The sequence below is a fragment of the Homarus americanus genome, unplaced genomic scaffold (assembly GCF_018991925.1).
Source record: "Homarus americanus isolate GMGI-L3 unplaced genomic scaffold, GMGI_Hamer_2.0 scaffold40248, whole genome shotgun sequence".
In the NCBI taxonomy this organism is placed as follows: Eukaryota; Metazoa; Arthropoda; class Malacostraca; order Decapoda; family Nephropidae; genus Homarus; species Homarus americanus.
Genome location: NW_024712526.1, coordinates 2,205,328 through 2,231,380, shown reverse-complemented (window position 1 = coordinate 2,231,380; position 26,053 = coordinate 2,205,328). Strand labels below are relative to the sequence as shown.

Genomic DNA, 26,053 nt, shown 5'->3' with positions numbered 1-26,053 from the left:
AGCCCAGTGATAGTGACAGAGGCAGAGACAGTGATGATGGCTTTGAGGGATTTTTCAAGAGGCCCTGACAGGGTGTGGATGACACAGTGATGGTGACTCACCTGAGGGCAGTGGCCTGCCTCTGCCCTGGGAACCAGCCTCCTCCATTTCCCCTCCCATACGACCCATCCCTCTTCTACTAACGTGAAATTATTAACCCCCAACCTTGTTTTTTCCTAGCCTAACCTTCTGATGTATGTTATTCTCTTGTGGTTGTTCCCTTCTATAATATGTGGTGGAGATGCATCATAAGTTAAGATGTTATTTTAGTAAGCATCACTTTTACAGTGCCACTTACGCTGGCCACTGTGGGTTCAATTAACCGCGTAAAGTGAGGGTTCACTGTATTTACATATAACTACCCAAAATACGAGTTGAAAAACAACAGCTTGGCCCAGTAGCCTGGTTACAGAGACGAGTCTAACCTGGCCACAAAGCCACCAGTGAAGTTAACAGATGTAAACGTGAAAAGAAAGTTATATGTAAACCTTCATTTGTATCAGTTATTTGTAGATTGAAAAATAAATGTTGCAGGTATGGCATTAATAGACTGTAATGCTTGTAAGAATTCAAAAATGATTACTGCTTAACTACCTATGAAAGGTTGGGTGTCTGCCATACAGACGTTATCCCCTAGGCCCCAGGTGACATTACAGAACGTCCGCCTATTTTCCCGCCATTTTTTTTCATTCATTTTGGAGTGTTGATTTTTTTTCTCAATTTAACCCCATTTGGGTGGTAGTGCCAGCAGCACCCTAACCCGGGGCTTAAGGGTTAAGCGTCTCAGGTTATCGTCATCAGTACAGTACAGAGTAGTTATAGATCGACCTTTTATATTTACAACAATTATTTTTATAATTAAATAATAATAATAATGTGTTTAAATAAGCAATAACATTTTTAATTCTGGAGTTGGGTTAGGTAGAATTTAGCCTACTGGAGACGGCAACTGGGGGATTCATTAGCTTGCGGGAGACCACAGGCTGATTTTTTTGGCCATTTTTCTGACAAAAAAGTGCTTCTTATATGCCATAAAATATGGTAGATAGTGAGCCATGGCAGCACTGCAACAAAGGCTTCAAGGTGAAAAGACCAGCTCCCATCCCTTAAACCCCTGATGAAGGCCAGCAGAATTTCTATCATTTCCATTTACCGTACCTAGTACCAGTAGATGTTCACATAAATGGAGTACTCTAGACGTAAATAACACATTTTGAGAAAATCATGCTTTTGTGTTGAATCATTTCATACATTCAGGTATAAAATCAAAGTCTAAGAAAGGTTAAAACAGAAAGTATACCTTCTAATAAATCAAAGTCTAAGAAAGGTTAAAACAGAAAGTATACCTTCTAATAAATCAAAGGCTAAGAAAGGTTAAAACAGAAAGTATACCTTCTAATAAATCAAAGGCTAAGAAAGGTTAAAACAGAAAGTATACCTTCTAATAAATCAAAGGCTAAGAAAGGTTAAAACAGAAAGTATACCTTCTAATAAATCAAAGGCTAAGAAATTTTAAAACAGAAAGTATACCTTCTAATAAATCAAAGGCTAAGAAAGGTTAAAACAGAAAGTATACCTTCTAATAAATCAAAGGCTAAAAATAAGGACTACCTTACAATCGCTGCAAACTACCAAAAATCTAATAAAGAAAAAAAAGGGCCATTTTGACCTAATTTGGCCTTTGTGACCTTCAAAGTCAATATTGAAGGTGGCATCCACCCACATATTTTACCTCATGAGTGACCCATCTAGGGGTGGATGTCTGCTATTAAAACACCAATGCTGTCAAAAATTTTCGAGAGGACTTTTCAGTGCTTGACTGGTCTAAGATTGTATCTCATCCCCGTACAAGAACACCAAATGATGGTCCTTCCATTGGGAGCCAATCAGGGCATGCCTAGATTTGGGAGTCCGTTGACAAGCAACACTTAACCCTTACGCCTCGGGTGATGTTCCAGAATGCGCACCTTTTCCCGCCATTGCTTAAATGCCCAGCGAGGGTCATCAGGTTCCAGTGTGACTATTTGCCTGTCACACCACACCTCGGCCACAGGGAAGCTTCCTGAATGTAATTACCTACTTTTGTTTGTTTCATTTTCATTGTTTGTCCATTTTATCATGTTGTATCAAAGTAATATTGCTAAAAGTAGTGTAGTTGTATTGTAGTGTAGTATTACTGTAAAATAATGCTATGATTATGTTATAAATGTATTTATTTGTGGAATTATTGTTCCAATAATTATTTCTATGCCTTACTTGCTCTCCCAAACACAAAGACAACCAGACAGCCTGGTGACAGACTGGGTGTGTGTCGCCTAGCAGTTTTTATGAAAAATAATGTAAATAAAATAAATTCTAAATGAATTATTTATAGGAAATAAGTATTATGATCAGTAAATATATAAATTACTGGCCATCCCGGACACAAAGGTAAGATAAAAATAGCTGCTAAGTGCGTAGTTGACCACGAGTGCACGCCGTCAACAAGCTGTCCCCTATCTTCCTCCCTCCACGCTGCCAAGAAAGTTTCTAGAGGGTCAATATATAGTTTTTCTTACTTCTTTTTTATTGTTTTATCATTTAAAGAGGTTAAAATTATTTTTGGGAAAGGTCGAGTTGATTTTGGCACCCTAACCCGGGCTTAAGGGTTAAACCATGTTTTAGAGACAAGTGCATTATTCAAGTTAGATGATCAATATTTTGTGCTAAATATATTATTAAAGAGGACTGAATACAGTATCATAAAGTTCCTTCAAGATCTGTAAATTGTGTAACAAGCCTTGGGAAGATATCTGTAAATAAAATGGTGCAGTTTTCTAAGTCCCAAATATTTTCTTTAATTTCATGCATGTTGTAGCTAAACAGGCTAAAATACTCATTAACTACAGTTGCCCCAAAAGGGTGATCTTGTTCATATTAACAAAGGGTTCTCTCCCTCTTCATTATCAATTACCCAAGATTACATGAACCTATTTTTTTTCCCTAAAAGACTCCCAAATATTTAATATAATTAAATAATAGAGCAACTTAATGCAATGCATTAAAAAAATTATTTTTTTACCTTGCTTCCTCTTCCAATTTCCTGGGCCGTGCAACCTTAAGCGTAAGTGGAACCTGATCCAGGTTGAACTCTCCATCACGCACTACTGAGTCAGCTTCCGTATACGTCTGCAGCAACACCAGTGCTTCAAGGAACTTGATAGCTTGTGTTCTCACTCTTTAACAAAAGAAATTGTAAAATATTACTGTTATTAAATAATATCTATTGCAATTCATGTACAGTAACCTAGGGTTATTTTGCATTTTTTTATTTCAAAGTTACCTATATTACTGTACTACTATTTTCATACACGCAGTAAGAATTTTTTCATTTTACAAGAAAAGTCAGACTAAAAGTATTTCACATCAACCGCCACCAATACAATTACCATGCACGCACACTTCCCCAGCTGCAGTCACAATGTCACTCAGCTAGTGTTCACTCAGTCAAAAACACCACCTCTTATTCCCACAATTCCCCTCGAGTTTATCACAGGCACCACTTACCAAGATGTCTAAACACTAAGCAACTGCTTCTCCTTCCAGTTCAAATACAGAAAAGAAAGAAGAGATAATTTAATTTAGAAGAGGAAATTAAAATTTTGGATGAACTTGACCAGTTGTGACACACTGAAACAGGATAAATGAAAGAACGATTCCCAGAATCAGATTGAAGGTTGATAAGATTCATGCAGCATATGCAGTTGTCCCTTTCTTAAACCAACCAACATTTAAGGTCACTACTGTACCAAGAAGTGGAAGCAGTGGCAGTGAGATTATGTGCCACTCAGGGTGAGTTCCGAGTGCTGCCCCATATAGCTACATCAAGGGGTTTTGCCGAGAAGCTTCCTTGATAAAATTTTTAGGTTTCATTTGCATGTGTCCATCATTCATATTTTCAGTTAGGCTTTAATTTATTGTTCAGTAACAGCTGACAATCATATGTATTTCCTGAATAATCTAAGGAGAATTTGAGCTGTTGCCAGTTGTCACCTAAAATTCAACCCGCTCTATAGGATCACTGAAAATGCTACTGTGCACAATATCCTGTCCACATGTTTTTTAACCTTTTCAGTGCTAAACAATCATTGAAATAAATGCATAGTAATCATCTGGTATTAGCCTGCAGGAAATATTGAAGAGCCCAGAGCACAAAGTGTTAAACCGAATAAGCTGGAATCTTTATTTCTATCCCAAAAATATGCACGGCCACACACTAACACAGTGGTGGACGGGGAACCTTGAACTACAGCCGAGTAGTTTAGGTGCGGTAGGCTTTAGCCTATAGTAGTCTAGTGGATATGTTTCCTGACTACCATTCGTGGTGGTCCAGGTTCGAAACCCAGTACCCAGAGGCAGGGCTGGATTAAGAGTTTCGTAGGCCTGGGCACTGTTCTATCATAGGCCCCTAAATCTGCCAATGTACCATTTATTTATGAACCTTATTTAAACTTAGATCCAAATTGTTCCTTTGGGAATGTGCTTGTTCTCATAGCATTATAACTAACTAAACTATAAATTTCAACCAATAACAAAGAATCGCTTCAAGGATGACACTGAGTCTGTGTTTACTGAGGAGTTTCTGTTGTTCAGAGAAATGCTCCCTGACAGTAAATAAGTGGCAGAATTATTAAAAACTAAGTACTGTACAGGTACATGTACTCAGTACCACTTAAAAAGGTAAGAGGCCATTTTTTAAACTTTAAAAAAAAAAAAAAAGCCCATCTAAGATTTACCCAGGGCCAGAATTGCCTTTTGTCACTGGCATTACTCAGCACAGATTGATCATGTTAAAAAGTTGGCCTTTCAGGACATTATTGAGGACTTTGCTGCAACCAAGAGCCAAAAAGTGTATTTAGTATGATTTATGAAACAACTGTATAATAATTGATACTAAACTGTTGAGTTGTTTAATATTCTGATGTTTGATAAGAACTTGGTGAAGTTTATTTATCCCTGTGATGATTTTTTCCTGTCTGATTTTATTAGATCTTAGATTCAGGCCAGTCAGAAGTGACAAATACAGACGAAATTAATGTCTATAATCACCTAGGCTTATTATACAGTAATCTATTTGTCTTGTCAAACATTATAGATTTTTTTCATTTATTCTGTTGACCTATAAATCTTCATAGGCCAAACCAGAGTGAAAATGCATGTTCTCAATTTTCATTGGCCCCCAAAACCTTCATAGGACCTGGGCACAGTGAATAATCCGGCCGTGCACAGAGGTTCTGATTTACAATAACATATGCTTGGGAAGGAAATTTTCATTAAAATAATATTACAAAATACTTACTCCCTCCCATTTTGGAGACTTTACAAGTTGCTGGTTAACGTGCGCAAATGTCATCTAGTATTACCGCTGAATTTGTGGGATGCTGGCAATTGCTAGGTCAGGCAGATGCAATAAGTTGTGATGCAGCACTATTTTTTTTTTCAATTTCCATTATTTGTATACAGTTCCCTTTATTTTTCCATGGTGTACCAGACCACTGTACATTTCTTGCTTGTGCTTACTAAGTAAAGAAGCTTTTTAAGGTTTGTTAGGTGAATTTTGGGGAGTCACAATCCCTAACCCCCTATTTTGTACTGAATTACAGTAGTCAGTTCTGCTATAACGCGATAGTTGTGTTCTTGTAAAACATCGTGTTATAGAAATTCGCGTAATAGAAATAACAGGGCTTATGGAGAAAATAGGGTTAGGTGCAGATTACTCGAAATCGAAAAAAATTTAGTAGTTAGCCTAACACAAAGGATAGCACAGTCAAAATAAATGTTACATTCATATCTAATAATGAAATCATACAGTAAATGTAACACTTTGCCTTGAAAAAATATGAATATAACTTGATGGGGGAGAAGGGTGATTTTGAGGTTGATAACATAGAGCTTCTCTTCAAGTGTTATAGCCTTTCTTTTACGATCATCACCGGGAATGCGATCACCAGAACGCTTCTTGGAGATATTCTTCTTTACCATATTCACAGTTAATACCACAAAATTGGAGAAATAGTGAGCAAAACTCGTGTTACAACAAACAAGCGTTCGCGTTATGCAAATATCGTTCCTCTATTCATAAATCGCGTTAGAGCCAATTGGCATTGTCAAAACACGCGTTATAGCAGAACTCACTGTATACAGTATATATTTCTGTAACATAAATATTTACTTGGCAAACATTCTCCCTATCTTGCAAAACATCCAAAGGCTACTGTACAGAATAAAATATGTAAGCGCGAGATTTCTGGCAAGTTTATCATGTACACCTGTATATTTTCAGCCTTCTGGCTGCCAAGCTCTTTCAATAAACCGTTAATTATTATTATTATTATTATTAATGTATGTGACTACATGTTACTAAAGATAACTGGACTTGGAAAAAGGCCAGAATTATGTATACAGTACTGGGTTGGTTAACTTTAAAACGTATACACACTTCCATAAAAAACAAAGACAAGGGGTGTCAAATGATTGAACACCACAGTATTTTTAGCAGAACCTCAGTAGATGGATAAAAGTAGTAAGGATAAGCACACAACCAACCAAGGAATTACCTTGTCAAAGACACCCATCACATCCTAGCAGCCATCGCCGGGCTATAACAAACTGATGACATCCGTGTCAAGTTTCTTTGGATCCCGTCACATATAGGAATAACTGCCTGTGACACTGTTGATCAGCTTGCCAAAGAAGCGACACAAGAAGAAGATATTGAAGCCACTCTCGCCCTCTCCCTGAATCATCTCAAACCTCGCATACACGCCACACAACGAGAAGCATTCTACGAACATTGGACACACCTGAAACAACGGGGTAGCGTCACACTACGCCACTGTGACGCTCTTAACCGGTGACGACAACCGCCACTACAAAGAGTATCAATCCCCGACTCGATCTCAACAGATTATGTACACGAGACTGCGCCAAGGGTACAGGTACCTATGGGAGTACAATGGCAACCCTGAGCCTGGCCGCACTGTTTGTAAACTTTGTGGTCAACCCGACTCTCACACCCTCTCTCACTACATCCTCACTTGCCCTATGACCTCCTCCTACAGGTCCCCAGCCGTTACCAACACCTCTTCCCTCCCTGACCAGATATCCCTCCTCCTAGTGACAGGCCTGGCACTTGACATTATTAGGGACCTGCCACACTTTGTCATAAACACATGAAATGTACCGGGAACTTTCCCCCCACACACTCATCATTCTCTCACTTTATGTAACTTGCCGACAAAACCCATGACCCTTCAGGCTTCTACGCCCTTAATGCACAAGTCATAAAGGCAAGCCCCCTTGGAGGCAATCTAAAAAAATCTAAATCTTGTCAAAGACACAGAGGAAAAATAAAGAAGAATTGCTACCGTGAGTCAGAATTTCTTATTAGAATGTGTGATGAGAGGGGTAAAGTTAAAAAATAAATAAATAAATAAAAATATTTAAAGGATCCTTAGTACAATACCCATTAATAAATTGTGGTACCCATACTACATGGAAACCTGCAAGGTTGTACCTCTCTAGTCCGGCATTCTGTGGTCCGGAAACTCCCGTGGTCCGGAACGACTTTAGTTTGTCCAATAGGTAGATAGGCAGCGTTTTTTTTTACTTATTGAATTATTAGTTTATTTACACCTACCCAGACAGCGGACCCAAATAAGGTCCGAAGTCCGATATAGATAAAAAAAAAAAAAAATCTACAATGAAATACAGTACAGTAAAAGTAATGAATAATGATGAATGGATACAGTACAGTGAAAGTAATAAATAATAAGGAATGGATACAGTGTGACTGAGCACTTAACCTTTAATGTAGTCAGCTGAATGCACATGGGGCCCCCATAATTTTCTAATTATACATGGAGACTACATTAACTGGAAACGTTTCGGTATAGAAAATGCGTGTGTCATTTAAATTTTTTTTTTATCTACATCTATATCTGAGGTTTGTTTACATCCGGCAGTTCGGCTGCTCTCTCTCTCTCTCTCTCTCTCTGCTTGTCTATACAGAGTACAACATTTAACCCTTCAATATATATGAGCAGTAAATAAGTGTTGCTTTCATATTCTTATATCGAGTAATGACAATATGTTTTCACATGTGCGCACTTACATACGAGCAGTCTCACTTTTTTTTACCATTAATGGTTAGCTACTTATATTGTTCCATTTATTAACATTAAATAACATTACAGGTACTTCAAACAACCATACTAATTTTTTTACATTAATTTTACTACAGCTAAAATCAGGGTTTTATTTTCTTCAGTTTTATATGTAGAACCAATCAGTCACTGGTTTCGTAAGCTTTAACATAAACAATGCCGGCAGCCGTCTCGTCTCCTCTAATATTCCACGTATTATTAATAAATTGTATTGTTAATTTTGCACACACAAACATTAATTCAATGAAAACAAATTCAGAAACATTAATTAAAATATATATGAACAGTAAATAAGTGTTGCTTTCATATTCTTATGTAAAGTAATGACGATATGTTTTCACGTGTGCGCATGCGCACTTACATATGCGATCTCTCTTTTTCTTTACCATTATCGTTAGCTACTTCTATTGTTCCATTTATTAATATTAAATAACATTACTTAAAACAACCATATTAATTTTACTACAGCTACAACCAAGGTCTTATTTTCTTCAGTTTTATATGTAGAACCAGTCAATCACTGGTTTTGTAATCAACGAAAACAATGCTGTGTCATTTCCTCGTGTTTTAATTTTCTACGTATTATTAATGAATTGTATTGCTCATTTTGCACACATAAACATTAATTCAATAAAAAAGACATTCAGTAATAAACAATAATGAATCTTTTGTACATAAGAGAAATGATGCTGTTTACACGATTATGCACGTTGTCTGCACGTTGGCGGGCCGTTCAAACCCGTCGAAATTCAAGTTTCCGCCGTCGAAATTTTTATTTATTTATTTTTTTTGTGTTCCAATAAAATATGTTAAGAATTAAAAACCTTGGAAATTTTAGAAGCTACTATACGACATTTAACCCTTCAATATGTCTTCAAAGAGACCATGATGCAGAGAAAGTGGTTAAGTGCTTCCAGGCATAAGCACAAGTCACTATCTATCCAGGAAAAGGGTGAATTTCCATGGTCCGGCACCGGTCAGGTCCCGAGGTTGCCGGACTAGAGGGGTACAACCTGTACTATGCTGTAGTACTTACAAATTCAAACTCTCAAATGTACAGTATTCAGAAATATCATACAGATATAGGACTTCAGAAATACTGTACAGTGGTCCCTCGGTTAACGAGCGACCGGTTAACGAGATTTCGGTTAACGATTTACCATAAGATCTAACTTCAGTTAACAGTTAACCTCGATAAACGAGTTTTTACTTAACCGACTTCAACATGTTTTCGCTTGCATTTGGCGGTCCACCAGCTGTAGTATTAGTCCGCCAATACAGAAATCGGTTCTAGGGCTTAAATTCCTACTATTTTAGTAAATATCAAGAAGTTTATACTATTCAATAATTTAAAAGTTTAATATTAACTTTTTAGTCATTTTAACAATTATTGAACATAATTGAAGGTAAAGAAACTAGTTTCTGTCATCCAGCCTGTTAACACACCAGACAGGCGTTAGTCTCTCTGTTTTCACTGGAGGTAACATCTTGCTTGAGACTCTTCAACTAAACGCTTTTTTTCTGTGTTTCCAAGCAAATTATTGGTCATTTTGAAATATATTTTACATATTGACAATACATAATGCAATGCAGTGTTGATTTAAAGAAAATAATCTTGAATTACACCGAGAGCTAAAATTTTATGGGTGAAATGGCGCCATGGGGTGACTTCTCTTCCACCCCAATGCCTTCTCTTCTTCCTTCTCCTCCACCCCCATTCTAATTCCCATCATCAGCATCATCATCCAGGAGCCTTCTACATACACACCTCAAAGTAAGTGTACTTTTCTACCTTTTTTGTTGAATTTAGGCAATTTTCGGTGAGCTGGAACCAATTACCCAAAAACCCATTGAAACAATGGTTTCGGTTGACGAGTTTTTCGGTTAACGAGTTTTTCGGTTAACGAGCAACCTGCTGGAACGGATTGTGCTCATTAACCGAGGGACCACTGTAATAGCAAATAACACACAGAATGCCCTCTCATTTTTTGCAGATTTTTTATTTGCAGTTTCAACTATTCACAGATTTTCACCAGAAATATATTTTCATTACAACAGGTATTACTGATTTCGTATGCAGCTGAATTGCGTGCATGAACAAGTTTCCACTTGAAACCACCAGGTGTCACTACTGCAGAGTGCAGCTTCCCACCTCTCCTGTCTCACTCACGTCCCCTGCCACACCGTGTATACACCTTGCTGCGCCCTGTGTGTTTTGTGCTTGAAAATTCCATCAGGGCTCCAAAATGTCCTTCTAAAGGTGGTGACAAGAGTAGTAAACCACCAAAGAAGTGTTGAGAAAGTCGAAATAATAAAGAAACTTCAGAGAGGCATGTGCTAGGGCATATGGCTTGAACGAATCAACAGTTCGCTACAGATTAATCAACATCAATCATCAACCATTATTCATTCCTCATCAACTGCTGTGATGTACAAAGGGGAAAGTTGGGAGGGAGGAACAACAGGACAGAACAACATAAATGGGCTGGTGAATACAGCACATATTCCATATGTATTGTATTTTTATAGGTACACACAGTAAAACCTTGATAAATCAGACTTCGCTTTTTTCGGACTCTGAGATGCTCTGGTCACAAAAGGGGGGGGGGGGGTAATAAAACAAATCTTATGAAATGAACCACACTTACTGAATACTGTACAGTGGTCTAATGAGATTTGCTATAGACCTACTGAGAACTAAGACACTTGAGTGTGTAAGCAGGCTGGGGCTGATCAGGTGTTGCTGCAGTCATCAGGTTTATTTATTTATTGATTCAGTATTATATTCTCATATGATTGGCCTCTTATGGTTTATCATGATTAATATAATATCTAAAGTAATAGAGAAAAAATACAATACTGTATTTAATTTGTAATACAACTTTAAAATAAAAGGATAAGCTGTATCAGAAGGTTATTTACTCATGATGTGCTCGTGTGAGAGTTTTCTGCAGACCAGATTACAACAGGGGTCACTATAACACATTGTATAGTATTGATACAGTATGAAGATACCTTCTTAAAAATGTTATTTACTACCTTTGAGTGTTATGTGATGACTCAGTTTGGCCACTTGTATACTTAGACAAATGATTAATGAATAAACCAGTGATGATAAATACACTACAATAGTAATTATTAAGTGATGATAAATACACTACAATAGTAATTACTAAGTGATGATAAATACACAACTGTACTGTACTAATTTACTGAGTGTTGAAGACAGACATTGTGGTAAGCTGATCAGCTGTTTGCTCTTTGTAAACAATGGCTCGGGGTTTTCACTTAAAGACCTTAGTTAGTGAAGTGCAGTAATAACATAACAACAACTGATTTTCTTTAAACAGTTCAGATAAGCTGTGTTATCCCCCACCACATATTCGCTTTTCTCTGACTTTCACATTTTTCGGACTGGGGTCTGCCCCAATTGGTCCGATTTATCGAGGTTCTACTGTAGTTATTTAATGATTTATGAGAGGGAGAGAGATTTGTGGATCATTAGAACCAAGAATCATGTTTAGGGCCATATAAGTGATTGGGGATAGGCTATAGGTTATAATATTGAATATTACATGGCAAGTGAAAATCCAAAAAAAGAGTATTCGCCGTTTTACTCTTTTGCGGTAATACAGGTGACCTCTAACTGAACAAACAATTGAATTGGAAACACAAGTGAAGTAACCCTTGCAACCTAAATCAATTAAAGTAGTTGTGTGATGCTAAAGGCAGAATGAAGCTTTCCAAGAAATAACCTGCTCCAAGTAAAAAGATAACTAGATAGAGGCTCATTACTGGGAATCTAGTGATATATATGGAAGGTCCGTATTAAGCAAGCTAGTTTATACCTCTGTGTTAGCTGTCACTTCTGATACAGTATCCCTATATAGGTTGATGGCTATGATAGGAGAAATATATTAATTATTTGTCAGTTTTGGCCAGTCATGTTGAGGGTTCAAGCCTAAGTTGGATTCATTAGACTTGATGAGAACAACAACACAGGTTCTTGAGTCTCCTTGGACTGATATTAAACTTTAAAACCAATTAAAAGTTTACTTTCAATGTAACCATTAAGATGCATGATTTTAACCTAATCAATAACTAATAACTAAGAAAATGAAAGCACTCACCCATCATTATCATGATCAATCATGGTAATAATTGTATTTTTAATTGTAGTGATAATAAGCCAAACTTGTTCCATCTCTGGAGTGGTAGAACGCGCCGAGGAGAGCCAGGCTAGGGTGGCACGATGAAGCTGGGCAACGGCCTGGATGACTCGCTTCACTACAGCTACTGCCTCATCATTCAAGAGGAGCTGGATATTAGGAACCAGCCGTGGTAACATGGCCACATCCTTCTTGCTGCAACAATTTATAAGGAAATAATAGTGAAGTCAACTGTGGGAAATATTATACAAATTGTAGTTTAAAAGTACACTATCACTTTTCAACTACTATATATGGCCTTTACTCCCTAAAATACCAAATTCATCTGAGATATTGTTGTGCTATATCTATAGTTAAAGCTTTTTTTATCTGGCATGGAAGTGAGGGTGAGGTACCAGTTAATAAAAGAGCTATACAAATTAACAGTTACTCTTACTAAAGGAATATAATAAAGGTACAATAATCACCATTGTACAGTACTGTATCCTCAAGACTTGGAGCTTCTATGCACTTTAATTGAACAGATATATTTAATCAGAAGAGTAATCTATTAAAGTAGATCATCATTTAAAAATAAAGTAATACCCAGCCCTTGCCAACCATCGTAGAATTCTAATTGGTACTGTACTCCCAAGGTTGGCCAGCCATGATTATGATCTAGAATTCTCCAAAGGTTGATGTGGCCTGGGTCTAAAGGGTAATAAGGGGCTTGGGGAAGAGACCCTTGACAGACATGCATAAAGTTCTAAAGCTAAACTGTACAGCTCAAACTTAAAAATACGTTAGTGTACAGTATTACCTGGTAAAGGTGCTGCCTTACTATGCTATACTGTACAGTAATCTCCCTGTTAGTGAGAATCTCTGGTCCCTGAAACTCTCCAATAGATGGAATAAATTTTGAGCATTTCGAGAAATTAAAAAAAAAATTCTCTCCATTCCTGACATGGTAACGAGTTTCCGAAGATGAAATAATGAGCATTTTCTGGAAAAATTTTCCAGAAAATCTATCTGTTCTGGGCATGGGAACAAATTTTCCAGGAGTTCCGAGAGATTGCATTATGCTCCAATGCGTCCCCATGTTCCGGGCATCTGGGTGAGCTATCTGCTTAGGTAACTTGGGCAACAGGCTATCCTCTCCCTCCATGAAAGAGGGATTGTACATGCACTGTATACCATACATGCACCTCTACACACTAGCCTACAGTAGGCATACACTGCCCACTCTGCTAAATGTACAGTATAATACAGGCAGTCCCGGGCTAACGACAGGGATACGTTTCCTAAACCCTGATCGTAAGTCGACTTGTTCTTAAGTCAGAACAGTGTTAACTCCATAGTTTAGGTTAGGTTAAAGCACACCCTTGCCCATACAAAACAACAATAATATCCCATACGGTATTGTAAATACTGTAAATAAAGTACAGTACTGTAATGTTAAACAATATAGAAAAATTAAAATACAGTACAGGTATAGTCTCGGTTTACGCGGCACCTGTCCAGACGCGCCAATTATTAGTTACGCGGTACGATCCTGAATTTTCGCGGGAAGCGCCGCGGACAAGCTGCACGCTAGGTCGCTCTTACGTCACCACTGACATCAGATGACGTTTCGGACTGTGAGTGGGCCACGCATCCTTACCACCCATTCATCCCCTCCGCCGCGAGCTGTGATTCGTCTAATTTAACTTGGCGTGCCCTGCCACCAGAGGGAATAAGTCGCTGACCTTAGAAGCGTTAGTCCCATTGTCCTCCGTCTCCGCGTATACAGTTCTCCCTCGTGCCCGCTAATCTGCTCAACAATGGCTTCCACTGGACCCCCACCTCCCCCGAGAAACCTTCAACTACCTGGCCCAAGCTGCCCCAAGCCCAAGAAGGTACAACGCACCTTAAGCTATGAAGTGAAGTACAAAATCGTCCAGGAGTTAAGAGAAAGGCACAAGACAGGTGGATCTCACCCGACAATATGAAGTTAATGAATCGACGATCCGCACCATCAAGAAGGATGCCGGCAAGATCAAAGAACATGAGCATCACAAAGTCTGCAGGTGAGTCGATGGTGAAATATTGCCACAATAAGGTGCTGCTCAAGACTGAAGGTTTATTGGTCAGGTACTTGATTCGTCAGTAAAGAAGGAACGTAGCGGTTGACACGCGGGCAGTGCAGGACTACGTGAGAGATCTGTACCTATCAGTTGCTAGAAAAAGGGGAGTTGCAGAGCCCAAACCCTTCACTGCTTCCGCTGGGTGGCTACAAGGTTTCAAATGTCGTAATAAGATCACGAACGTTGAAATTGTTGGTGAAGGAGCAAGTGCTGATCGGACTGCCGCCATGAATTTTCCCCCATTCTTACGAGAAATTATGGAGGAAGGACAGTACACCGACGACCAGGTGTTCAATATGGATGAATCCGGGTTGTTTTGGACGAAATTGCCATCCAAGACCTTCGTAGTCAAGTCTGCCAGCAAGTGTCGGGGCTGGAAGTTGCAGAAGGAGCGCATCACCGTCCTGTTCACGACCAATGCCTCTGGCACTTGTAAGCTACAGTTGTCTGTGATCGACAAAGCCCGCAAGCCGCATGCCTACAAAAATATGGGCATGAGCAAGTTAAATGTTCATTGGCTAACCTCAGGGAAGGCGTGGATGTTCACTGGTTTGTCCCTCTCCTGGTTTGACAACTGTTTCGTTCCTGATGTGAAGAAATTCTGCAAGCAACATAATGTTCCATTCAACATTTTGTTGCTCCTTGACAATGCACCAAGACACTCACCCCTATTGCTGGATCGTCACCCCAATGTAAAAGTGGTCTTCCTTCCCCCTAACACTATGTCGTTAATCCAGCCCATGGATCAGGAGTTGATATACAACGTCAAGGCTGCTTTCTCCGCAAAGAAGTTTTGGCTCCTGAACGACTTCACCAACACCAAGGATGAATTGCAGAACCTTCTGAGTGGCACCAAGAGAGAGAGCGAGGATCAGGAACAAGATTTGGCGGACCATGAAGTGCGAGTCAAGCAGTTCTGGAAACTGTTTAACGTCAAGAAAGCTGTTGATTTCTTGGTGGAGGCATGGGGGCAGCTATCTGTGGCAACGATTTGTCACGGGTGGCGGCATGTGTTGGAGGGTATCCCAGGTGGGAGGCAGAGTCAAGCGGTGGCTGGTGAGGCTCAGTCTGTTGCTGTGGCATTAGACATTGCAAGAGAGGCTGCACAAAGTGTTAAGAGCTGCAGGCTTCTCTGAGACCACCAACGACGACATCCTGGAGGTAATCAGGCAACCTGAGGTGACTGCAGACAACTTGTTGGAAGATGATGATGTCAGTGAACAGCCAGGTGTTACGGAAGAACAAGAACAGAAACTAACACATGACGATGTGAGTGAGGTCATCGAGTTGTTCATGATGCATAAGATTGGAGTAGTTGTGATGATTTGGATTGCAAAATCAAAGTGAAAAAATTATGGTACAACACCACTGTGAATGAACTTTCATTTGTATTCACCTTTGCCATGCTGGTGCCCCATGTCCACAAGTCCGTTCTTTATAATTACCAAAAGAATTATGACTACCTGAGGATGCCTGTGTTGGGAGCTACTATACCTTGGACAGGTTCTGACAACATTGTAAACACTCAAACTCACAATCCCTAAGCCCAGCCCCTATCAAGTCTGTCTCCATTATCATAAAATTAAAATAATAATATAAATATAATTAACCTTGGTTAATATTATGTCTCATCACAATAAATGGTTTCTGTCTTGTTAAAATTTTCCATAAACCTACAATGACTCTGGAGGGAGAGGAGGGAAGTGATGGGTGCTACCTTCGATCATTAATTTTCCCATGGTACAATCTCGTTCAAGATTCTTCGAACACTGCTGGAGACAGCTGACAACTCAAGGCCGTTTGTTTACTATACTACGTAGTAAATATTATGAATGAATGTAAAAGTGATCGGTGATTGGTTACTTAGTTCCCCGTTGCTTAATTAATGGTTGGGCTTTGTTGTCTTGTATTATATTATACTTCTCTGCTGGTATATACTGTTAATTGGATTTTAAAATGGATAGAGCAATGAGCCAACCTATATGAATTTATATTTAGATAAATAAACATAAGTAAAAATCGTTAAGTATGTTAAAGAACATCATGCATCGGGCACAGCTGTGTGCAGGTTGGTTATGAGGTTGCCTGTTTATCATTAATTTATACTAATATTGTCTTCAAACGTTTAATCCCTTTCGGGTAATTAATCCATTTGCATGTAACCGATGCTAAACAGATTTCTTTCTAAAGACGCAGATTTCATGCAACGTAAACTGCTATTTTAATTCACGGTGGGATTAAACAGAATCATCGGTTCGCTGCTACCTCTAGTAAGTGTGTGCGTGTGTGTGCCTTAGCCTGTGTGTGTGTGTCAATGCTTTTCTGTGAAAACAGTTGTATTATTAAGTTTATTTAATGAAATAATTTATTTTACATTCCCTGTGAGGCACTGGAAAGAGAAATTTATATATAATGTTTTATTTTTATCTATTTATCTATGTTTAAATTATATTTCATTAAATGGATACTACAGTAGTACCCCAATTTACGCGGTCAATTGAACCCACAGGGTACCGCGTAAAGTGAAAACCGCGTTAAGTGAACTACAGAACATATGGGATTAATTCCAATAGAGACTGGCCCGACCCCCAAACTCCACTTTTTGACGACACACAACTATGTTGGAGTAAAAATATTATCTTAACTTTATGATGGTATGCACACACAATTAATAATTAAGAGAAATATCAATAATATTAGTTTTTTTAACACTTACATTAGTAGAAAAGATGGCTGGGCACACAGGGATGGGGGGTTGGTTCCAAGGCAGAGGGCAGATTATTGGCCCTCACCTGTATCACTTGTATCAATTGTATCACTATCCACCACATAGGATTGCAGGGCCTCTTTGTCAAACCCCTCAAAGTCCATATAAGTCCATATCCTCACTATCACTAACTTAGGCCGGCTGTGGTGGGTGGCGGGTGAAGAACTCGGTAATGTTTTGATGACTGGGCGACCTTGTGCGCATCCTGCCCGTGCCGCTTCCCGCGTATATGAGTAGATGCACCATGGAAAGTGAAAGTTCGGTTCTGGCGAGGCACCGCGTAAATGAGAAATCGCGGAAAGTGAAACCGCGTAAAGCGGGGTAATACTGTACACAGTTTTTACGAAATGAAAGACTTTCCAATGAGATCCTCCGATGAACCAGTTTAAAAACAAGGTTTTTTGCGGACAAACAAGCAATAATCGAAAGAAATGTCATTTGAAATATATAAGCTAAGTCTACTCGGAGGACAATCGTAATGGATACAATGCAATACAATACATATGCTGCCGCATTAGCTACACCTACAGTACGAGATTTAATTAATTAATGTAATAATTTTTTTTCTATAATTAATAAAAACAGTAAGGGACTCCGTTGAAATCGACTTTCTTCACGAGCGCGTGTGTATGTGTCTATGCAAGTGTGCGTGAGTGTTAGAGCATTATTGTAAGTTATGAAATTATTGTGGGGTAACGTTGTAACATAGTTTGGTATTTTGGCAAAGATTTCTTCCCATTTGTTATAATAACTGAAAAGAGAAAAATATATACAAATACAACCATTACAGTTGTTACCACCACAGTAGGATAAACTAGAAGAGAGGGATAGAGAGAGAGAAAGGGAGACAGGAGAGAGCCAGTGTTGACAACGAACTTTGCTGAGGTGTTAAATGTGAAACAGATGGCCCTCGCCTCGGGCTGACTCGCTCCTTGTGGGGTTCAGAAGATAGTCTCTAGCCATCCAGTGAGCTAACAAGTCAGGGAGCTAATAAGTCCTACATTAGACCGGAAACACGTAAGTTTTTATATGGTTTATCACCCCACTCTACTCAAATAAAGAACAATCGAGTTCTACGGGCAAGGGTCTTTCTCCCACAGTCGCTCATTGGGCGGTTACAACAGTAAACGTTATCCAAGAATACATAAATATATTGTGAAAGGCATGACATGAACTTATTAAATATGAGATTATGAGATTGAAATATGAAAGATCAATTTCCTCATCACAGGTGCCTTCAAGAGCCGGATCGGACAGCTGTGATCGGACCATTACATATTGTAGGAATTGTGTCGTTATACAGTTGTTTCTTTGTCTCTGTCTCCCTCTCTGATTTTTTCCTTGGTTGACCTTTGTAATTACTACATTGAATCGGGGGTGCATGAGAACATTCTTGCTGTTTATCCCAAATTTGCTAGCCCACACTGATTAGTCTTCAATTAGAATATGACGTCCAATGTATGTGAACCACTGACCTATATATATTGCTAATGAATATGATGTATTTCTTTCTTTCTGTGTATGAACCTCTGTCCTGCATGGCAGTGAACAGTGACATTACCCACATGAATCTGACCTCTATAATATGTTGTATTCCTTTGTGTATGAAACTCTGTCCTGCGTGGTAGTGAGAAGTGAGACTATCCTCAGTGTCAAAACCTGACTGAATTACTCAGAATAGGCAAACTATACTACAAGCTTTGTCAATAAATTTGTTAAACTAAAAACTAACGTGGTAGATATAGTAATTATTTCACATGCAATATATTTATCATATATGATACTGTACTCTCATAATAATTATAAGTATAATGCTAGGATTTGTTTGACTTAAATTATCCTGAATACATACTGCACAAATGGGGATATTAGAAGAAGATTGTTTTCTTTACATTTATTATACAATTTGACAGATATTCAGATGCATTCAGTATGTGACTTTGATTACATAGGAAAATTATTTCTGACACATTAATATTTAGTCCAGCCACCTTAATTCTCGATTACTTGCTGCAGTCTGTTGGGAACGGAGGCGACGTGATTGTGTATCAGTTGCGGTGTCCGCCTCAGGACCTCCCACTCACGGTGTGTATGCTCCTGTAGCTGCACCCTGGTTCTCTCTTCAGCTGGCTCCCACACGCTCACAATATTGCCCCAAACGTTCTCTATAGGGTTCATGTCACAACCTTTACTTGACCAGTCTAAAACTTGCACATTTCTTTGTTCTGCAAACCACCGCGTTACAATCCGTGCAGTATGGATAGGACACCTATCGTGCATGAAAATGATGTTTTCGGGAAACGGGAAAGCATATGCACGCACCGAGGGAAGCATAACTTCTTTGAGTATTTCTAAATACTGTTCAGCTGTCAATCTTCCTTCTATGTCAGTCAGCTCTCCAACTCCGTTCAAATATATCCATCCCCAAACATTGCAAGTCACATGCCCACTCCTTGCTTCCTCATAAATATGCTGTCTAGCATATCGGGTGTTGTTCCTCCTCCAGCAATGCAACCTTCAGTGAGTGGTAGATGAGAAAGTTTTTTCGTCAGTGAATATTACTCTTCCCCAGAAATCTAAGCCTTCTTCAGCATACCGTCGAGCAAACTGCAACCTGCCCTCGCGATGTCGCTCATTTAACTTCTCCTTGGTGGCGGGAGTTCTATGGTGAATGCCTTCTTCGTGAAGTCTTCGCCTGATTGTTAAAGGGGAAATATTTAATTGTAGATCCTCTCTTATTGAAAATGAAGTCTTGAAGGGGTTGGCCTCAGCGAAATTCAGGATGGCTTCAACTTGTGCAGGTGTTGTTCTGCGCGGCATTCCCGTCTTGTGGTGGTCCTTTAAACTTCCCTCCTCTTCCCATCGCTTAATCCAATAATATACAGTTGACCGAGAAAAACCCAATTCTCGTGCAATTTCAGTGGGTGAAAACCCAGCCTCTTTCATGCCGATTATTCTTCCACGTTCAGTGATTTTCTGCGTGTGGTATTCCATGTTGGCAAGGTCCTTCTACTTGAGGGAGTGGAAGGGTAGTCAGCACTGACAACACCTCTGTCTCCCCCACCTTCCCGCCAATAACGTCAGCGTTATATTTATATTCATTATGCATTTATAAAAAAAAACGAATAAATAAATAAATAAGATACAAATTTATAATACATCATACACATTTTTGGAAAAAATTGAATATTTTTTAAAGACACCAGTCTAAACGTGACGTACTCGACACAAGTCAGAAACAAGGATTTAGGAAAAGAGTCACTCAACGAAAGAAATGCCATTTGCTGCTTACAGTATTCATAGTCTTGGAATGACAATGATATTGCTAGATAATGGCTTGTAAAAGTATTAGGCATATGCTACAGTACTAAGTCACACCATCAGACGGATGGTTCCTAAGATTAATTACCATCACCTTCAATTGAACAACATCATTATTAAACACACACACACACACACACACACACACACGCGCGCGCACACGCATATCAAGAAGCGCTCAACACACTGACCCTTTCGACTCTCACTGACCATCACCACGACCTCATCTGCAAATTTGGTAAGAAGCTTCTACACCATCCTCGACACCAGTTCCTACTACCACCTGAGATCCCCTGCCCGAGAATTGCTGTTCGACACCACAACCGCATCCAGCCCATACGTGCATGAACTGATCCCTATAAGAACAGACCAGTCCCAACTATTGTAAAAATTATCAATAACTTGTAATAAACCAGTGTATTCACTCCCAGTAAATACTACTTCTTGCACTGTCACTATGTTGAAATGCCCTGTAGTTTGAGCTTTTCCCCATCTAGTTATTATATATCTTATTTGTATCACTTATGTTACTTGTATATTATTTGTAATTCGAAACCCATTCCCCAAATATGTAACTGTATATTTTCAGCCTTCTGGCTGCCAAGCTCTCTTTCAATAAACCGTTAATTATTATTATTATTATTATTACACACAGGTAAGTAAAACAGCAGTTTGTGTTGCAAGAAATCAGCGTCTTTAGAAATTTGTTTTGTTTTGCATCGGTTATATACAAATGGATTAATTACCCGAAAGGGATTAAACGTTTGAAGATAATATTAGTATAAATTAATGATAAACAGGCAACCTCATAACCAACCTGCACACAGCTGTGCCCGATGCATGATGTTCTTTAACATACTTAACGATTTTTACTTATGTTTATTTATCTAAATATAAATTCATATAGGTTGACTCATTGCTCTATCCATTTTAAAATCAAATTAATTGTATATACCAGCAGAGAAGTATAATATAATGCGAAACAACAAAGCCCAACCATTAATTAAGCAACGGGGAACTAAGTAACCAATCACCGATCACTTTTACATTCATTCATAATATTTATTACGTAGTATAGTAAACAAACGGCCTTGAGTTGCCAGCTGTCTCCAGCAATGTTCGAAGAATCTTGAACGTGACAGTACAAGACCTACAAGACACCCAGTACGGTACAGCAAGTCATGTTAGACTTACCATGCTTCTTCGATAAATCCAACAACGAATTTACGAACATCCGAGTTCCTATCATTCTGGAAGGCAGCAACTTCTTCAAAGAATGAATCAAGCAGTTGTGAGTCATGATGAATGATGAGTTCCTGGACCTGAGCAAGGTTTGCGATCTTCTCCTTCTCTGATGGTAGAAAGGCAGCTGTGTTCAGCAGCTCCACCACCTGCAGGGATACAAATTTCATCTTAAAAACCCAGAAAAAAAAATTATATTATATACAGTGAACCCTCACTTTACGCGGTCAATTGAACCCACGGCGGCCCACGTAAAGTGAGAAACGCGTAAAGTGAACAACATAACATATGGGATTAATTGAAATAGAGACCGGGCCAACCCCCAAACTCCACTTTTTCAGACACAATACATACATTGTAGTAAAAATAACTTCTTAACTTTATGATGGTATGCACACACAATTAATTATTAAGAGAAATATCAATAATATTAGGTTTTTTAACACTTACATTAGTAGAAAAGATGGCTGGGCACACGGGGATGGGGGGTTGGTTCCGAGGCAGAGATTATATATATATATATATATATATATATATATATATATATATATATATATATATATATATCTCTCTCTCTCTCTCTCTCTCTCTCTCTCTCTCTCTCTCTCTCTCTCTCTCTCTCTCTCTCTCTCTCTCTCTCTCTCTCTCTCTCTCTCTCTCTCTCTCTCTCTCTCTCTCTCTCTCTCTCTCTCTCTTTCTCTCTCTCTCTCTCTCTCTCTCTCTCTCTCTCTCTCTCTCTCTCTCCCTCTCTCTCTCTCTCTCTCTCTCTCTCTCTCTCTCTCTCTCTCTCTCTCTCTCTCTCTCTCTCTCTCTCTCTCTCTCTCTCTCTCTCTCTCTCTCTCTCTCTCTCTCTCTCTCTCTCTCTCTCTCTCTCTCTCTCTCTCTCTCTCTCTCTCTCTCTCTCTCTCTCTCTCTCTCTCTCTCTCTCTCTCTCTCTCTCTCTCTCTCTCTCTCTCTCTCTCTCTCTCTCTCTCTCTCTCTCTCTCTCTCTCTCTCCTCTCTCTCTCTCTCTCTCTCTCTCTCTCTCTCTCTCTCTCTCTCTCTCTCTCTCTCTCTCTCTCTCTCTCTCTCTCTCTCTCTCTCTCTCTCTCTCTCTCTCTCTCTCTCTCTCTCTCTCTCTCCTCTCTCTCTCTCTCTCTCTCTCTCTCTCTCTCTCTCTCTCTCTCTCTCCAATTGGCCTTAAATTAATTATTTAAAACTTTCAACTGTAAAAGTAGAATATTTTTTCCAGGCATTGAGATGAACTTAAACTTAGTTTTTGCCATTAAGCATGTAGGATGAGTCTGGATGACTGATCAAAGCTTTTGTTTTTTAAATTTGGCCATTTAACAGTGATTTTTTTATATGGAAAAGCGTATACAGTAATTGATTACTAAATTATCCTGAATGTAATGTTTATGATTACATAATACCATATTAAAAAGTTATAAAAATGGTTAAAAATACTTAAAACTTATTAAAACCAACATAATAGCACTTAAAGCAAAAAAATATATATATAAATTCTTTTTGGTGTTAAAATAAAGTATTTTGTCAACCCTGGATTTATGTATACTGTACAATATTATTATTGTAGGAATTTTACTTTCGGTGATACACGTGGGTGGCAGACCGGCTGGGAACATATCCCACTGAGCCCCATGTTATAATACCAATTTACGATATTTCAACCTGCGATGGGTTTTACAGGGAGGTGACCCCATCGTAAATAGGGGAATATATGTATTTATTAAATCAATATTTTTTTCATGTCCATTAAATGAAAATCTGTTGGCCAAGGCCCCGGTAAAAGAGGCATGATAGTATTTATCTGTTTTCTTACCCACTGTACATTATTTCTCTGAGTAGGCAGCCCAGTTTGTTTACTTGCTTGGTAAGTGACTGACCACATGGTGGGCAGTAGGCTGCCAGTTGAGTGATGGGAGTGTGCATTAGCCAACACCCCCTTTCCTCGCCCGCCCTCTCCCTCACACACATACAGCCACACCCCTTCCCTCATACACACACACACCCACCCACCTTCACCCATCCCCACCCACACCGTCAGATATAGTGTTTGGTGACCATATCGCCACCTCTGAGTTAAGGTGTCAGATGAGAAAACTATAAACATTTAAGGGAGTTGCTATTAGATCTTCATCTTCCATAAATAACAAAAACAAAACAAACAAAAATCTTCGAGAACAACAACAACAATCTATGACTGAAAGACATCATTGACTGTTCCAAGTAAAGTACCCGGTATACAATCATGGTGGGCGAACAGAGGGCCGAGAGCTCCTCTGCACACGGAAAAAAAAAATCATAACAGTAGAGTGATGCTAAATATATTCATGGCACATTTTTTATACTGTATGTTTCTTGAGGTAAGAAAGCTTTTATCTTCTATTAGGAAATTTTGTCTATTAGCTGCCAAGGCCAGACCACTCTCATCAAATATTACCAAAACTATAAAGGCTTTGGATTGTACTAAGTGTATTTCTAAGTGGCTCTGCTTAACTCAAAGTTTTTTGCCCCAAAAGACTGATGAGATGACTTGTGGCGAGTACTGTACTCTTTCATTTCAGCTGCTACTGTTTTACGACTGCCACTGCACGGTGACACCACAGAAACACTAATCCACAAGGACCTCCAAATTTAGACCGAGCTCACTGAAGACCCTTTTCACGAGATTGTATAAGACTTCACCTTCAGTTGAAGCTTTGAGAAGAATCCAATTAATGTTTCTTTTGTTTTACCTACCAATGCATATCACAGCTCTACATGGCTGATATCTCATGTTTCTTCTAGGATTATTCCCAACACTATAATCAGATTGGATACAATTTCTAGTTATTCATTCTGTATGGATTTTATTTCTAATGGGAATTACTGCCCTCCTGTTTTGCCTGAATCTGTGAAACTAATCTGCATGAAAAACTGTCTTAAGTCAGTGGGAGGGGGGACAGTCGCATGACATGATACTTGAAGTGACTCTAGCAACATGGCGGGTACAGAAATTTACACCTTGAAATTTGTGAGATACTCCGTTAATATTGCGTAGCGGCTAATTTGCCGTGACCGGCTAAGAACCTACTGACGCTATTTTACCAAAAGTGTGCTCTGATTGGCTAAGTACCTTCTGTTTAATTTGACGAGGGGGTCCGTCCCCCGGATAGGAAGTTAGGTAAGGTTAGGTCATGTTCTAGTAAATGTCGCCTCTTTTATAATGATAATGTTTACAGCTTCACAACGATCGACTCACGGCTAAATAAAAGCCAAATGTCGCCAGTCACGGTCAAATATAGTTTTCACGTTGTTCGCCAGCAAAGGATGATTAGCCAATCAGAACGCACTCAAGGTAAAATCGCGTTAGTGGGACCTTACCCGGCCACGGCAAAATATCCACTGCGGGCGGCCATTGGACGGATATTAACCTCGTTGGATAAGGAAGGATACATGTAGCCAAAAACTTAATGACTTGCAGTAGAAATGAAGGTGAAAACCGTTCAAAACACAGAATAAATCACCGGAAAAACAATTTCAACTTCCAAATTGGTGGAAGACCGAAACGATAATTTTACCCAGAATATTACCAAATTTAGACACAAGGAAGAGAAATAACCACCACTAAGACCTGTACAGTACTGATGACTGGCACACTATACAATACGTGGTCAGCAAGAGTCAATAACCTTATGTTAACACTAAACTTGTACTTATTAGTTACTCTTACAAATATTTTACTTACCCTGTCCCTTGTCGACAGCTCAAGTTCACTCATGATGAAATATATTCAGGACTTTAACATCTTTTAACTAAACAGCCAAGTGAGCCGCCAGCACCGCGACCATCACAGGCCAGGGGTAAACAACTTACTTACGGGTTGTCCTCAACTAAAGATTTCAACTTCCTTTTACATATGTAATCAATATTAAATATATATCTTCGTAGAACATATTAGAATTATAAATTTGTATATAAATTATACGTATATATTATTAAAATTTAAAAATTAGATCAAAATTGTATTGATAATACATCATAAACTGAATCGGATTTAAAAAAAAGTTTCTCGCCATTATATGAGAGGTCGTTTATATAAAGATAATTCTAGCTATTTCACAAAACCTTCTTATAAAGATTATTCCGCAAAGAAAGTGAAAGTAGGTTCCAGATTTTCTTAACCGGCTTTTACCATTTGGAACTTCATCAACACACTATTATTTG

The 26,053-nt window shown here is 38.8% G+C and overlaps 1 protein-coding gene across 1 annotated transcript in view; it reads right to left on the bottom strand.

The window, feature by feature from the left end:
• Positions 1 to 25,684, bottom strand: part of LOC121863384 (symplekin-like) — a 75,362-nt gene extending 49,678 nt beyond the window's left edge. Inside the window, exons 1-4 of the mRNA XM_042362006.1 lie at positions 25,575 to 25,684; positions 21,797 to 21,993; positions 12,374 to 12,607; positions 3,101 to 3,256 (exon numbers count right to left, since the gene is read on the bottom strand). Coding sequence (XP_042217940.1) covers positions 3,101 to 3,256; positions 12,374 to 12,607; positions 21,797 to 21,993; positions 25,575 to 25,607 — 620 coding nt within the window. The 5' untranslated portion in view covers positions 25,608 to 25,684. The remainder of the gene's footprint in view (positions 1 to 3,100; positions 3,257 to 12,373; positions 12,608 to 21,796; positions 21,994 to 25,574) is intronic.
• Between the last annotated feature and the right edge of the window lie 369 nt (positions 25,685 to 26,053).